The following is a 17,047-nucleotide window of genomic DNA, read 5'->3' on the forward strand; positions in this document are numbered from 1 at the left end:
TGCTAGTCCTCGCGCGCCCATGCGCAGCGCCCATGCGCACCGCGCATGCGCGGCCGTCTTCCCGCCCGAACCGGCTCGTGTTCGTCAGTCATATATGTAGCAAGACAAGACAAGGGAAGACAACTCCAAAGGGGAGGCGGGCGGGTTTGTGAGAACAATCAGCCTGCTGTCCTCGGAGAATACCTTCTACAGGTATGTAGCATTCGCTTTCTACGAGGACAAGCAGGCTGCTTGTTCTCACTGATGGGGTATCCCTAGCCCCCAGGCTCACTCAAAACAACAAACATGGTCAACTGGGCCTCGCAACGGCGAGGACATAACTGAGATTACCTAACAACTTATCCAACTAACAGAGAGTGTAGCCTGGAACAGAATAAACATGGGCCTAGGGGGGTGGAGTTGGATTCTAAACCCCGAACAGATTCTGAAGCACTGACTGCCCGAACCGACTGTCGCGTCGGGTATCCTGCTGCAGGCAGTAATGAGATGTGAATGTGTGGACAGATGACCACGTCGCAGCTTTGCAAATCTCTTCAATAGTGGCTGACTTCAAGTGGGCTACCGACGCTGCCATGGCTCTATCATTATGAGCCTTGACATGACCCTCAAGAGCCAGCCCAGCCTGGGCGTAAGTGAAGGAAATGCAATCTGCTAGCCAATTGGATATGGTGCGTTTCCCCACAGCCACTCCCCTCCTGTTGGGATCAAAAGAAACAATTGGGCGGACTGTCTGTTGGGCTGTGTCCGCTCCAGATAGAAGGCCAATGCTCTCTTGCAGTCCAATGTGTGCAGCTGACGTTCAGCAGGGCAGGAATGAGGACGGGGAAAGAATGTTGGCAAGACAATTGACTGGTTCAGATGAAACTCCGACACAACCTTTGGCAAGAACTTAGGGTGAGTGCGGAGAACTACTCTGTTATGATGAAATTTGGTGTAAGGGGCCTGGGCTACCAGGGCCTGAAGCTCACTGACTCTACGAGCTGAAGTAACTGCCACCAAGAAAATGACCTTCCAGGTCAAGTACTTCAGATGGCAGGAATTCAGTGGCTCAAAAGGAGGTTTCATCAGCTGGGTGAGAACGACATTGAGATCCCATGACACTGTAGGAGGTTTGACAGGGGGCTTCGACAAAAGCAAACCTCTCATGAAGGGAACAACTAAAGGCTGTCCTGAGATCGGCTTACCTTCCACATGGTAATGGTATGCACTGATTGCACTAAGGTGAACCCTTACAGAGTTGGTCTTGAGACCAGACTCAGACAAGTGCAGAAGGTATTCAAGCAGGGTCTGTGTAGGACAAGAGCGAGGATCTAGGGCCTTGCTGTCACACCAGACGGCAAACCTCCTCCATAGAAAGAAGTAACTCCTCTTAGTGGAATCTTTCCTGGAAGCAAGCAAGATGCAGGAGACACCCTCTGATAGACCCAAAGAGGCAAAGTCTACGCTCTCAACATCCAGGCCGTGAGAGCCAGAGACTGGAGGTTGGGATGCAGAAGCGCCCCTTCGTCCTGTGTGATGAGGGTCGGAAAACACTCCAATCTCCACGGTTCTGCGGAGGATAACTCCAGAAGAAGAGGGAACCAGATCTGACGCGGCCAAAAAGGAGCAATCAGAATCATGGTGCCTCGGTCTTGCTTGAGTTTCAACAAAGTCTAGCCCACCAGAGGTATGGGAGGATAAGCATACAGCAGACCGTCTCCCCAGTCCAGGAGGAAGGCATCCGATGCCAGTCTGCCATGGGCCTGAAGCCTGGAACAGAACTGAGGGACTTTGTGGTTGGCTCGAGATGCAAAGAGATCTACCAAGGGGGTGCCCCACGCTTGGAAGATCTGGCGCACTACTCTGGAGTTGAGCGACCACTCGTGAGGTTGCATAATCCTGCTCAACCTGTCGGCCAGACTGTTGTTTACGCCTGCCAGGTATGTGGCTTGGAGCAGCATGCCATGCCGGCGAGCCCAGAGCCACATGCTGACGGCTTCCTGACACAGGGGGGCGAGATCCGGTGCCCCCCTGCTTGTTGATGTAATACATGGCAACCTGGTTGTCTGTCTAAATTTGGATAATTTGGTGGGACAGCTGATCTCTGAAAGCCTTCAGAGCGTTCCAGACCACTCGTAACTCCAGAAGATTGATCTGCAGATCGCGTTCCTGGAGGGACCAGCTTCCCTGCGTGTGAAGCCCATCGACATGAGCTCCCCACCCCAGGAGAGACGCATCCGTAGTCAGCACTTTTTGTGGCTGAGGAATTTGGAAAGGGCGTCCCAGAGTCAAATTGGACCAAATCGTCCACCAGTGCAGGGATTTGAGAAAACTCGTGGACAGGTGGATCACGTCTTCTAGATCCCCAGCAGCCTGAAACCACTGGGAAGCTAGGGTCCATTGAGCGGATCTCATGTGAAGGCGGGCCATGGGAGTCACATGAACTGTGGAGGCCATGTGGCCCAGCAATCTCAACATCTGCCGAGCTGTGATCTGCTGGGACGCTCGCACCCGCGAGACGAGGGACAACAAGTTGTTGGCTCTCGTCTCTGGGAGATAGGCACGAGCCGTCCGAGAATCCAGCAGAGCTCCTATGAATTTGAGTCTCTGAACTGGAAGAAGATGGGACTTTGGATAATTTATCACAAACCCCAGTAGCTCCAGGAGGCGAATAGTCATCTGCATGGACTGTAGAGCTCCTGCCTCGGATGTGTTCTTCACCAGCCAATCGTCGAGATAGGGGAACACGTGTACTCCCAGCCTGCGAAGCGCCGCTGCTACTACAGCCAAGCACTTCGTGAACACTCTGGGCGCAGAAGAGAGCCCAAAGGGTAGCACACAGTACTGAAAGTGACGTGTGCCCAGCTGAAATCGCAGATACTGTCTGTGAGCTGGCAGTATCGGAATGTGCGTGTAGGCGTCCTTCAAGTCCAGAGAGCATAGCCAGTCGTTTTCCTGAATCATGGGAAGAAGGGTGCCCAGGGAAAGCATCCTGAACTTTTCCTTGACCAGATATTTGTTCAGGGCCCTTAGGTCTAGGATGGGACGCATCCCCCCTGTTTTCTTTTCCACAAGGAAGTACCTGGAATAGAATCCCAGCCCTTCTTGCCCAGATGGCACGGGCTCGACCATACTGGCGCTGAGAAGGGCGGAGAGTTCCTCTGCAAGTACCTAATTGTGCTGGAAGCTGTAGGATTGAGCTCCTGGTGGGCAATTTGGAGGTTTGGAGACCAAATTGAGGGTGCATCCTTGCCGGACTATTTGAAGAACCCAACGGTCGGAGGTTATGAGAGGCCACCTTTGGTGAAAAACTTTCAACCTCCCCCCCGACCGGCAGATCGCCCGGCACTGACACGTTGATGTCGGCTATGCTCTGCTGGAGCCAGTCAAAAGCTCGTCCCTTGCTTTTGCTGGGGAGCCGAGGGGCCTTGCTGAGGCGCACGCTGCTGACGAGAGCGAGCGCGCTGGGGCTTAGCCTGGGCCGCAGGCTGTCGAGAAGGAGGATTGTACCTACGCTTACCAGAAGAGTAGGGAACAGTCTTCCTTCCCCCATAAAAACGTCTACCTGTGGAGGTAGAAGCTGAAGGCTGCCGGCAGGAGAACTTGTCGAAAGCGGTATCCCGCTGATGGAGCTGCTCTACCACCTGTTCGACCTTCTCTCCAAAAATATTGTCCGCACAGCAAGGCGAGTCCGCAATCCGCTGCTGGATCCTATTCTCCAGGTCGGAGGCACGCAGCCATGAGAGTCTGCGCATCACCACACCTAGAGCAGCGGCCCTGGACGCAACATCAAAGGTATCATATACCCCTCTGGCCAGGAATTTTCTGCACGCCTTCAGCTGCCTGACCACCTCCTGAAATGGCTTGGCTTGCTCAGGAGGGAGCTTGTCCACCAAGCCCGCCAACTGCCGCACATTGTTCCGCATGTGTATGCTTGTATAGAGCTAAGGCAAGGCTGAATTTTGGCCACGAGCATAGAGGAATGGTAGGCCTTCCTCCCAAAGGAGTCTAAGGTTCTAGAGTCTTTGCCCGGGGGCGCCGAAGCATGCTCCCTAGAACTCTTAGCCTTCTTTAGGGCCAAATCCACAACTCCAGAGTCGTGAGGCAACTGAGTGCGCATCAGCTCTGGGTCCCCATGGATCCGGTACTGGGACTCGATCTTCTTGGGAATGTGGGGATTACTTAGAGGCTTGGTCCAGTTCTCCAGCAATGTCTTTTTGAGGACATGATGCATGGGTACTGTGGACGCTTCCTTAGGTGGAGAAGGATAGTCCAGGAGCTCAAACATTTCAGCCCTGGGCTCGTCCTCCACAACCACCGGGAAGGGGATGGTCGTAGACATCTGCCGGACAAAGGCAGCAAAAGACAGACTCTCGGGAGGAGAAAGCTGCCTTTCAGGGGAGGGAGTGGGATCAGAAGGAAGGCCATCAGACTCCTCGTCAGAGAAATACCTGATGTCCTCCTCCTCCTCCCACGAGGCCTCACCATCGGTATCAGACACAAGTTCACGAACCTGTGTCTGAAGCCGTGCCCGGCTCGACTCCGTGGAACCACGGCCACGGTGTGAGCGTCGAGAGGTAGACTCCCTCGCCCGCACCGGCGAAGCTCCTTCCGCCGACGTCGTCCGGGAGCCTTCCTGGGAGGCAACCGCAGTCGGTACCGCAAGCGGCACCGATGTCGGAGACCTCACCCCGGGCAAGGGGCCAGCCAGTGCCTCACTTGACGGTACCGGTGGCGCAAGCACCCCCGGTACCAAAGCGGAAGGGCGCAACAGCTCTCCCAGGATCTCTGGGAGAACGGCCCGGAGACTCTCGTGCAGGGCGGCTGTGGAGAAAGACATGGAAGCCGATGCAGGCATCGAAGTCAGAGTCTGTTCCGGGCGTGGAGGCTGTTCCGGGCTGTCCAAGGTGGAGTGCATCGACACCTCCTGAAGAGAGGGTGAGCGGTCCTCCCGGTGCCTATGCCTACTGGGTGCCTACTCCCTCGGCGACCCAGAGCTCTCGGTACCGATGCGGGAAGGAGACCGGTGTCGATGCTTCTTTGACTTTTTCAAATGAAGCATGTCACCGGAACTTCCCGGTACCGACGAGGACGACGTAGAATCCAACCGTCGCTTCCTCGGGGCCGAGGCCGAAGAAGGTCGGTCTCGGGGGGGGGGGGGGGGGCTGTACCGCAGGAGCCCTCAGGGTAGGGGGAGACTCACCCGAAGGCTCACCGCCACCAGCAGGGGAATGGACAGCCCTCACCTGCACTCCAGTCGAAGCACCACCGTCCGACGACATCAGCACTAGTGGAGGTCCCGGTACCGCCGACGCAGCCTTCCGATGTCTCGGCACTGACAATGCAGAGGGTCGATGCCTCGATGCAATCGATACAGTCGCTGCCGAGGTCGGAGGTCTTGACGCTGTCGACGTCGATGCACTCGATACTCCCGGTGCAGAAGCCGACGAAGAGCCCGAGAACAACACGTTCCACTGGGCCAATCTCGCTACCTGAGTCCTTTTTTGTAAAAGGGCGGAAAGACTACTTGCCTGCGGGCGGTGCCCAGCCCCCAGACACTGAAGACACAACGCGTGCCTATCAGTGAGCGAGATTACCCGGGCGCACTGGGTGCACTTCTTGAAGCCGCTGGGAGACTTCGATGACATGGGCGGAAAAATCACGCCAGCGAAATCAAAACTCGTAATTGCGGTTAGGCACCAAAAAGAGGGGGAGAAAAAACTCGACCCGAGGCCTCAAAGGGCCTACCCTGAAAACGAAAGAAAACTTAACGGGGCAAAAAACTGGAAATACGGGGAGGGGAAAAAGACCGAAAGGCCCTTCTCCGAAATCCCTTTTTTTTTTTTGTAAGCGAAGTCAAAAAGACGCGCGAGGGTCAACTTAAGGGGCGCGAACGGCGCAAACACGACCGTACCGAGCGTGGACAAAAGAAGACTGACTAACACGAGCCGGTTCGGGCGGGAAGACGGCCGCGCGAGGACTAGCAAAGGACTTTGCTAGTGAAGTTTCCGATTGGAGGGGCTGCCGTGGACGTCACCCATCAGTGAGAACAAGCAGCCTGCTTGTCCTCGGAGAAATATATTTTTTACAGATGTAGCCACCAAAAACAATGCTTATGGAAAAAAGCACATACGTAACCCAAATGGTGAACTCATGACATTTTGAAAGTTGCTAAAATAGAAGGCAGAACTGCTCACAACGGACCCACAGTGAAAAACACAGTAGATTATAGAGAAACAAGCCTGAAACGACTGTCCAAATACTATATAGAGTGGGTCAAAGACATACAGGAATGGTATAAAAAAATGAAAACGAGAATAAATGCATAAAGGTCAAGCAAGCAATCGGTCTATGTAAAATATACATAATAGAAAAGCCTAAAAACGTAGTGGCCTGAGTCTGGGCCAAAAGAAAACCCTGTTATGAATCTGAACCAGTAGGAATGATGAAGAAGACTCCTCTGGAAGTTATCATTAGCATTTATATAAATAGCGCTACTAGACATACGCAGCGCTGAACACCTGACACAAAAAGACAGTCTCAAGTTGAGTCCCAAGAGGAGATATGAATGCGTGGTTTAAGTGAGGCACAAACAGAGGAAAATGCCCCCTCCTAAGATCCCCTAGACTGGCCCCGAAACATGATCTCCGTCGTCCGTCTGCCCTCCAGCTACCTGAGAAGCAGAGAAGCTACCTCGCTGAAAAAATAGTGCAGCTGAAGGCAAGATGGCGGCCTTCAGCACGAAATGTAAAACATCTGAAGGAGAAAACGGAGAGAACTGACCAGTAAAAAAAGAAAACAGCCGACGCAAACCGCAGGAAATAAACCAAAGAAAATCAACTAACCCCACCATGGAGAAGCCACGAGAACTCACACCCCGGCACAAAGAAGGAACGCGTTGCCTGCCCATCCTCGCTGAGCTCTCTGTGCGGGTGTGCCCCAGAAACAATGCTTCGCGGCTTTTTTTTTTTTTTTAACAGCGTGTCGCTGCCAAAAACGCGAAGAAAACTTAGAAGCAACACTCCAAGTAACAAATATCGCTCGTTAAGGCCATGGGGACCATCAGAATTAAGTCTTTCACATTCATTTCTTCCTTATTTTTTTTTTTTTTTTAACAAAGAACTGGCAATGATACCCAACAAAACTGCCTGCTCAAAAGCAGTCTGGGGAAAGAAAAGGCTTCACAATTTAACTTCTCTTTTTATTTATTTTAAACAGAAACTAAAAGTGGCTGCCTCTCCCAAAGGCAATACCCCTTTCTAACAAAAGGGTAGCCCTTCCCAGCTAAGTATGGGAGATGGGGAGGAAGGGGGGGAGGGACTCGGGGCACTCGAGTGTAACACCCCAGAGGCTGGAAAAGAAAGAAAGAAAAGAAATACCTATCTGCCCAGCTTCTTACTGAGATTCCCCTGCACAGAACTACTATTATCATTAGTAATATTATTAGCTTCTTAAAGAGAAAGAGAGAGAGACTAATGGGCTCACCTCCTGCCTGCTGGAGACTGAGAAAATACTGAGGCTAGGGTCACATGACCAGGGCTCTTATTGGCTCTCTAGAGTCACAGTTTTTTCTCAGTCTCCAACTGCTGGAAGGCGAGCAAAACCCATCAGTCCAATCCTGGTCCGGAGGGACGCTAAGGAACCAAGACTGTTTGTTGCCTGTCCATATGCGTGCACAAACATTCATACCTGTACAGACACAGCCAGAAAAGGAGGACAAGAGAAGCCAAATGTGGAGTGGTAGGGAACACAAGTCTCATTACTCAGACTAGGAGAACCAGGAGACACTGAAGCCTAAGTCCTGCCACCAAAATAAAGAGAGCACTGACAAGGGTAAGGCTGACAGTAGCCACATTTAGGAGGGGGAGGGGCTAGAACGCAGAAGTGGTAGGATACACTAAAAATGGAAAGCAGAGAAAGAGTATGTCCCATACACTCCACCCCACACACAGAGACACTTTACAAACTTGCAATTCACCATGCCCCTTGCTACCAAATCTCCCACACAGATTGCTCAAGTTTGCTGAGGAAGGAAATGGAATGCATTACTGAGTGTCACAAAAAGTGTGCACTTTACAACTTTTTGAATAATAATTTGTTATGCCTTCAAATTTGCATGACAGTTTTACATATTCAAAGAGTAATATAGGATGCAAAATTTTAAACATTTAAACAACTTCCCCTAAGCAGCAGCATGCAAAACTAGTACACTGCATGGTATCACTCACCAAAAAGACTTTCTAAAAATTAGAGCTAAACAGTACTTAATCAAATCAACCCACAAGACAATTCCAGGTTGCTTAAATGAAGCAGACACTCTGCCGTGTTAGAGGGATCCTGATGATGCTGAGAAATGGGTGCATATAACGCTGGCAAGTATTTTTTTTTATTTTAATCAATTATCTTTAAGTTTGCTTCTTTTGATGGACTGTTCTTTTGTACAGTTTTTGTAAGCAGTGAAAGCACTTTTTTGTTGGTTTTCACTTATAAATTTTGATCACATCTTGATACAGTCATTCTAGCGTAACTCTGGCCACAGCTGATGTGATTAAATACCTGACAGTGAATGAGCACCTTTCACCAAAGGGGGGGGGGGGTGTGGGTGTGTTTTGTTTTTTTTTTAATTCCATTAAAACTGAAGACTAGTGGAGTTTTAACAACCTGTTTTAGAAGGATTATTTTATGCCTGAGTACTGACCCTATTGAAATCCTGCCACCTCTAAAAGCTAAATATAGGGTGAAGGTAGGGTACTAAGGCTTTTTACCTTCCAATTTTTTGATTGTACTCCATCTTGTGGGTTGATTTAAGTATTAATCAGCTCTAATTTTTAGAAATTTTGATGAGCGATACATTTTGTCTCTTTCTATCCTCCTTTGTATTGGATACTTACCAGAATACGTAACAGCTGTGGTGCTGTATGTAGCACTCTGGGTATATGATGGGACCACAGTGGCTGCTGCAGCTGCTACAGGTTGCACAGTGGAGGATACTGGATATATAGAGAATGTAGTAGTTGCAGGACTGGGAGTGGCTGGTTTTATGGCTGTCACTTGTCGAGTTTGCTGGCCTTGAGAATATTGAGTTGCACCCTGGCTATATCCAGCCTTTGGAGCTACTGTAAAAATAAAAAAAATAAAAAGTAAAAAAATAAAATAAAATATTGTATGTTACCCACTTAATAACACAGAGTTGGCTAAACCCATAGGTCCCGATATTCAGACCACAGGAGTTAATCAGGCTAACTTGTGTTCGGCGCTGAGCCTGGATAGTCAATGGCAGGCCGTTTCCAGTTTAATTTGGCCGCCTCAAACTTAACTGGCCAAGCCAATATTCAACGCTAGCAAGTTAAGTTTAAACCGGCCAATGATATTCCAGATATTCACATGGCCAATAATGGCAACTTATACTGAAAACTGGTATATACACAGTTATAACGGGCAGTATAATTAGCTATCTGCTAACCACAAATTTTCAGGTGTTCATGGCGGTCCATGTCCCACTGAAAATTTGTGGATAGCCAGTTATGGGGCATTAAAACAGCCACGCGTTGATCCTGGCCAGTTAAATGCTTTTGAATATCCGGGGGGGGGGGGGGGGGGGGGGGGGGGGGGGGGGGAGGATAGTGTCTATGAAGTAATTTTGAAATGGTTAAAAACAGTCAACATTTTCCCATCATAGCCAGAGACCACTGTAGTTCTATTAAGGTAACAGAAGCTTCCTCACCACGTTCCTTAACCCACAGCTACAAACTCTGGAAGGACTGCCTGTTCAAGGCAGTGTCCTGGTGGTGCCAAACTGTTTCCACTTCACAATGAACCTGACAATGCCCTAGGGGATATTCAAGCATGCTGAAATCTCTTTATAGCCTTTCCCTTATCTGTACCTTTGTATACATTTTATCCCAAAGCTCTTTTGGCATGTTTATACTTTTGCTTGATTCTTCACCACAGAGTTTTCAAATAAATAAGCTCAAATATTGTGACTGGCACAGGTGGACTATAATTAATTACAGGCTTTGTTAGGACAATTTCTGAAAACAGAGCTAACATGAATTTATGACAAAAGGTATGAAGACTTATGCAATCAATACTTTTGGTTTCTTATTCTTACTTTTTTAATGTTTAACCAAGTAACTTAACCTACCACAGTATTTTCCATAGACAACAGGATACAAGTCCTCACTGACAGAGACCAGCACAAGAAAGCTTCTCCAGCTAAAATGAATCTAGATGCATACTTACTATGCAGGCATATCCCTTCTCGCCTGCTACTGTGCAGAGACTGCCTCAGTCTTTACTAGAATGGAATACAACTCCTTGGGCAAGTTTGTAGGTTATTTATTACACAAGCTTGATATAGCAAAATTACTCACCTGTAGCAGGTGTTCTCTGAGGACAGCAAGTCAAGTATTCTCACAGCTGGGTGACATCATCCAGTGGAGCCCAGTATAGATGCCAACTAGTGAGATCAACTTAGAACTTTCTAGCACTGTCCCACCACAAATGCACTGGTGCCGTCCCACACAACGTATGAACGTGGGTTCCTCAGTCATTTTAAATAGCTATAGAATACAACTCCAAGGAGAGGTGGAAGGGAATCAAACATATAAATGGCGAGTGACCGTACTCACTCGCAAATGCGCAGTAGAGACTTCCCTCTCTGTCCCACCCCTGCGTCAATACGTGATGACGGGGGCGGGACAGAGAGGGAAACTGCGCTTCCCCCCCCCCCCCCGAGGTCGCCGCCACTGGTAACCCCCCCACCTCCAGTCGCCGCCGCCACCCCTCCACCCGAGGTCGCCGCCACTGGTGCCCCCCCACCCAGAGTCGCCGCTGCCGCCACCCCTCCACCCGCCCCATCTCATCGCTATTCAACTTACATCTCCGCAGCAGGCAGATCAGCTGAGCTGCCGTTGCCCTTCCTTCCCTGCCTGTGTCCCACCCTCGCCGACGTTACGTCACACGAGGGCGGGACACAGGCAGAGATCATAGGCCAACGGCAGCTCAGCTGATCTGCCTGCTGCAGAGATGTAAGTTGAATAGTGATGAGACGGGGCGGCGAACTCGGGGGGGGGGGGGGGGGGGGGGGAGAGCGGACAGCGGCGACCCACCAGCCCGTTTTAACGGGCTCAATGGCTAATGTTAGAATACTTGGCCTGCTGTCCTCAGAGAACATCTGCTAACTTTGCTTTCTATGAGGATGAGCAGGTTTTGTACAGATGGGAATCCCTAGCTACAAGGCTTACCAAAAACAATGCTAGGATAACAGAGACTCGAAATGTAGAGGCCTGAAAGTCAGTTAACCTGAAACTATTTACATACTAGTTGTGAAGGTGCAGCCTGGAACTAAATAAAAAAATAATAATAATAATCTGGGCCTAGGTGGGTGGAGTTGGATACTAGACACCGAACAATTCTTCAGGACCTCCTGCCCGAACCAGCTGTCATATCATGTATCCTACTCAAAACAGTAATGAAGTGTGAGTGTGTGGACAGATGACCACATTGCAGCTTTACAAATCTCCTCTATGGAGGCTGACCTTAAGTGGGTTACTGACATAGCTATGGCTGACATTATGAGTCTTGACATGACCCTCCAGAGTCAGCAAAGCCTGGGCATGAGTAAAAAAAAGATACCATTTGCTAGCCAATTAGAAATTGTGTTTTGCCAATGGCTACCCTCCTCCAGTTTTCAAAAGAAGAAAATCTGGGTGCACTGTCTATGGGCTTTAGTCCACTCCAAATAGAAGGCTAGGACTTGCCTGCAATGTAAGATATGCAGTACACTCTCGCCAGGATGGGTATGTGGTTCTGGAAGAAATGTTGGTAGGACAACTGACTGATTAAGATGAAACTGACACTACCTTAGGAAGGAACTTAGGGTGTGTGCAGAGAACTACGCTATTGTTGTGAACTGAGTGTATGGTGGATCAGCTAAAGGTCAGACTCTGCAAACTTTCCAAGTCACATACTTCAGATGACAGTAATCAAGTGGCTCAAAAGGAGCTTTCATCAGCTGGGTAATCACACCTGTCCAGTGTAGATCATTTTGAAATCCCAACTAGCAGCATTCATGTGCTCCCTGAACAGACAGTCAAACTTACTGCCAGACTGGTGACTTGGTATCTACATATTGCCATGAGAAATATATGGATTTGGTTCCTAAGACAAGCAACTAGTTCTGAGGCTGGCTCTTCACAGAACCCCTACACCCAGGGAGAAAGAGAAAACCCTCAGTCACTGCTCAATATGAACACCTAGTGAGCAGGTATAATGACTACATTAGTTGAGTTTGCAGGGAGCCACAGTTTATGGTCCCAAGCAAACTGTGTCACTGAGAAGGCTGGACTAAACTGGCCTTGACAAACAAAAGTTCATGGTGCAACAGCCCAATAGAAGACCAGCTCCAGGTGAAAAAAAAATGCCAACGTGAAAAAATAAAAGTAAATTAAGAAACAAAACAAAACAAAACTAACCACATCCATTTAGAAAGAGAGAATGGTAAAAATCAGCAGCTGGTAAATAAACTAATAAAGCATGAGTACAAAATCCCAAGGGTCCCCATCACTGCACCTCAAAAATAAAAAAAGATCAGTGTGACGCAACTTTTAAAAAAATGTACAAAACTTCACTGGTCTACTTTTCACATCTTCATGCCTTCCCACAGCTTTGTCTTATAACACTATTTTTTATTTAATATGCATATACGCAGACATTCTTCAGCTTAATGGCATAAAAACAAAAACAATGCATCTAACTGGAGGAGTGGCCTAGTGGTTAGGGTGGTGGACTTTGGTCCTGGGGAACTGAGGAACTGAGTTCGATTCCCACTTCAGAACTGAGCTCGATTCCCACTTCAGGCACAGGCAGCTCCTTGTGACTCTGGGCAAGTCACTTAACCCTCCATTGCCCCAGGTACAAATAAGTACCTGTATACAATATGTAAGCCGCATTGAGCCTGCCATGAGTGGGAAAGTGCAGGGTACAAATGTAACAACAACAAAAAACTCACCTGTCTGGTAGTAGGATTCTGCAACAGAAGGCTGGGGCTGTGCAGCAGCAGCAGCCGCCACAGCTGCTGCAGTAGCAGTGGGTTGCTGGTAGTACTGCTTACTGTCATAGGCCACAGCTGGGGCAGTAGATCTGACATAGGAGTAGGAATCCTTCAAAGAAATGGAAATGAAATCTCATTATGAAACCATGTGTATAGGAGACATTCAAACCTCTGTTAACACAAGTAGAGTCAGAAACATTTTTCTCCATGTAGCAGCATGAGGAAGATTTCCATAAGACCATGCACAAGTAATGAGGAAGAGAGACAGTTACACACCAATAGAAGTGAAATTCATGGGCCCCAAAAACTACAATTCTGAAACGGCCCCCAGAGCCAATAAGAAGTGGGGAAAGGTCATCTCAGAAAATCTACACCATAGGGACCCTAGTGAGCAGATTTTATATGTGTTACATTACCACAATGATAATTTTTTGTGTAGCCAATTAAGATAAATGCTTAAAAATAATCTGAATATATTTCAGATGTTTGTAAGGGGGTGATGTTTTAAAACATTTATATGGGTAATGAAATCATTTAAAGAGACCTAAAGGTAAAATGATCTCTTACACATCCTCCTCTGACCCTTGTTTGTGCAGTGCTGCATACGCCTTGTAGCGCTATAGAAATGCTAAATAGTAGTAGTAGTTTTTAGGCATGATGCTTCATAGAAACAAAGAAAAATGTAGGCAGATAAAGACAATATGGCCTATCCAGTCTACCCATCCATGCTATCTACTCTGCCTATGACTCCCTTAGAGATCCTATGTACTTGTACCAAGCTCTCTTGAATTCAGATAACGATTTCATCGCCACCATTTCAATTGACTCTTCCTGTGCATTTATGCCTCGTAGGTATTTAAATGTCTATTCATAACTCCCCTCTCCCACCTTTCTTCTGAAGTATACAGATTGAGATCTTTAAGTCTGTCTCCATATGCTTTATGATGAAGACCATTTAATCCTAGTTTTTTTTCTCCCTCCCCCCCAACAAAAGTAGAAATTATGTCAAACCTGATCATTTTCTTTCCATTACTCCTATACAAGACCAATCCAGAACCTGTGGGTTATGTTCATCTACTACTACTTATTTCTGTAGTGCTACTAGACGTATGCAGCGCAGGAGCAGGGTGCAAATAAGAGAGATTTACCCAGTGAATGGAGTTCCCAGGGAGGAGTGTAGGGAGAGATGAGTGGAGAGTGAGGAGATGCAGAGTGAATGCACTTGTAAGTCAATAAGAGGAGTTTGAACTGTATGTGGAAATGGATAGGGAGCCAATGATGTGACTTGAGGAGAGGGCTAATATCAGCATAGCAACACTGGCGAAATATAAGTCGTGAAGCAGCATTCTGAACAGATTGAAGGGGAGAGAAAAGGATTAGTGGGAGACCTGTGAGAAGCAAGTTGCAATGGTCTAAGCGAGATGTGATAACGGTTCTGGTAGTGTGCTCAGAAAGGAAAGGGCGAATTTTGGTGATATTATAGAGAAGGAAACGACAAGTTTTAGCAGTCTGTTGAATATGTGCAGAGAAGGACAGAGAGAAGTCGAAGATGACCTCAAGGTTATAAGCTGATGAGACAGGGAAGATGAGAGTGTTATCCACAGAGATAGAGAATGGAAGAGGAGAGGTTGGTTTAGGGGGAAAGATAAGAAGCTCAGTCTTGGTCATGTTTAGTTTCAGACGCAGTGAGACATCCAGGCAGCAATGTCAGACAGACAGGCTGATACTTTGGCCTGGATTCCTGCTGAAATTTCTGGTGTGGAGAAGTAGATCTGGGAGTCATCAGCATAAAGGTGATACTGAAAACCATGGAATGAAAGAGTACCAAAGGAAGAAGTATAGATGGAGAAAAGAAAAAAAAAAAAAAAAAAGACATGCCTGAGGTACACCAACTGATAGTGGAATAGAAGTGGAGGAGGATCCACCAGAGTATACACTAAAAGTACAATGGAAGAGACAAGAAAAAAAACAGGAAAGCCCTGAAATCCAAGTGAGGACAGTGTACCAAGGAGTAGGCGGTGATCAACAGTGTCAAAAGCAGCAGATAGATCGAGAAGGATGAGGATAGAAGAGAGACCTTTGGATCTGGCCAGGAACAGGTCATTGGAGATTTTAGCAAGCACTGTTTCAGTTGAATGAAGAGGATGAAAGCCAGATTGAAGTGGATCAAGAATAGCTTGAGATGAAAGAAAGTCAAGACAACAGCTGTGAACAGCACATTCAAATAACTTGGATAGGAAAGGGAGGAGTTAAATGGGGCAATAGTTGGAAGGACAGGTAGGGTCCAACAAATGTTTTTTTGAGGAGAGGTGTGACTATGGCATGTTTGAAGGCATCAGAAACAGTTGTAGTGGAAAGTGAAAGATTGAGGATATGACAGATAAAAGGGATGACAGTAGGAGAGATAGTGCCAAGTAGATGAATGGGAATAGGATCAGAGGAACAGGTAGTTAGTTTTGAGAAGGAAAGAAAATGTGCAGTTTCCTCTTCAGTGATTTCAGAAAAGGAGGCAGGTGTTGAAGGAGAGTTGAGAGAATGGACTAAAGAAAGGAGAGATGGAGGTGACTTAGTTGAGAATTCAAGTTTAATCTTGTGAATCTTATCATGAAAGTACTCAACCAGAGACCGGGGGAGAAAGCAAAGGGGGAGCTGGAGGTGAAGGAACTTCGAGGAGAGAATTCAGTGTGGCAAAGAGACGTCAAAAGTTTGAGCCAAGAGAATTTGTCAACTGGATGTAGTAGTCCTGTTTGGCAAATGAAAAGCAGACTGGAAGGTGGCCAGCAAGAATCTGAAATGTATGAAGTCAGCATGGGCACGGGATTTCAGCCAACGGTGCTCGGCACAGTGGGCACAGGAATGTAGGGTAGCGGATTCTAGAGGTCAGCCAAAGCGAGGTTACTTACCTGTAGCAGGTATTCTCCGAGGACAGCAAGCTGAGTTGCTCTCACTGATGTGTGATGTCCGACGGCAGCCCCAGGTCCGGAAATCTTCCTAGCAACAAAGCTTTCTAGAGTCCTCGTGCGCACACCACGCACGCGCGGCCGTCTTCCTGCCCGTAGCGTGAGCGTGTCGGCTTAGTCAACTTACAAAGCAAGACAAGGGAAGCGACAACTCCAAAGGGGAGGTGGGCGGGTTTGTGAGAACAATCAGCCTGCTGTCCTCGGACAATACCTGCTACAGATAAGTAACCTTGCTTTCTCCGAGGACAAGCAGACTGCTTGTTCTCACTGATGGGGTATCCCTAGCCCCCAGGCTCACTCAAAACAACAATCAGGGTCAATTGGTCCTCGCAACAACTCGGGCATAACAAATTGACCTACGAAGAAACACTGAGAGTGCAGCCTGGAACAGAATAAAAAAGGGCCTAGGGGGGTGGAGTTGGATTCTAGACCACAAACAGATTCTGCAGCACCGACTGCCCGAACCGACTGTCGCGTCAGGTATCCTGCTGAAGGCAGTAATGAGATGTGAATGTGTGGACTGATGATCACGTCGCAGCTTTGCAAATCTCTTCTATAGTGGCTGACTTCAAGTGGGCCACTGACGCTGCCATGGCTCGAACACTATGAGTCGTGACGTGACCCTCAAGAGTCAGCCCAGCTTGGGCATAAGTGAAGGATATGCAATCTGCTAGCCAACTGGAAATGGTGCATTTCCCGACAGCCACTCTCCTTCTGTTGTGATCAAAAGAAACAAACATTTGGGCAGACTGTCTGAATGGGCTTGTCCGCTCCACATAGAAGGCCAATGCTTTTTTGAAGTCCGATGTGTGCAATTGACGTTCAGCAGGGCGGGTATGAGGACGGGGAAAAGATGTTGGCAAGACAATTGACTGGTTCAGATGGACACCACCTTCGGCAAAAACTTAGGATGAATGCGGAGGACTACTCTGTTATGATGAAATTTAGTATAAGGAGCATGGGCTACTAAGGCTTGGAGCTCACTGACTCTACGAGCTGAAGTGACTGCCACCAAGAAAATGACCTTCCAGGTCAAGTACTTCAGATGGCAAGA

The 17,047-nt window shown here is 48.1% G+C and overlaps 1 protein-coding gene across 1 annotated transcript in view; it reads right to left on the reverse strand.

Moving 5' to 3' along the window:
- ZFR (zinc finger RNA binding protein) overlaps positions 1-17,047 on the reverse strand; it is a 306,684-nt gene that overhangs the window by 236,688 nt on the left and 52,949 nt on the right. Inside the window, 2 exon segments of the mRNA XM_030193005.1 lie at positions 8,871-9,095; positions 12,992-13,142. Coding sequence (XP_030048865.1) covers positions 8,871-9,095; positions 12,992-13,142 — 376 coding nt within the window.

This window comes from Microcaecilia unicolor, chromosome 2 (assembly GCF_901765095.1).
Source record: "Microcaecilia unicolor chromosome 2, aMicUni1.1, whole genome shotgun sequence".
Taxonomy (NCBI): Eukaryota; Metazoa; Chordata; class Amphibia; order Gymnophiona; family Siphonopidae; genus Microcaecilia; species Microcaecilia unicolor.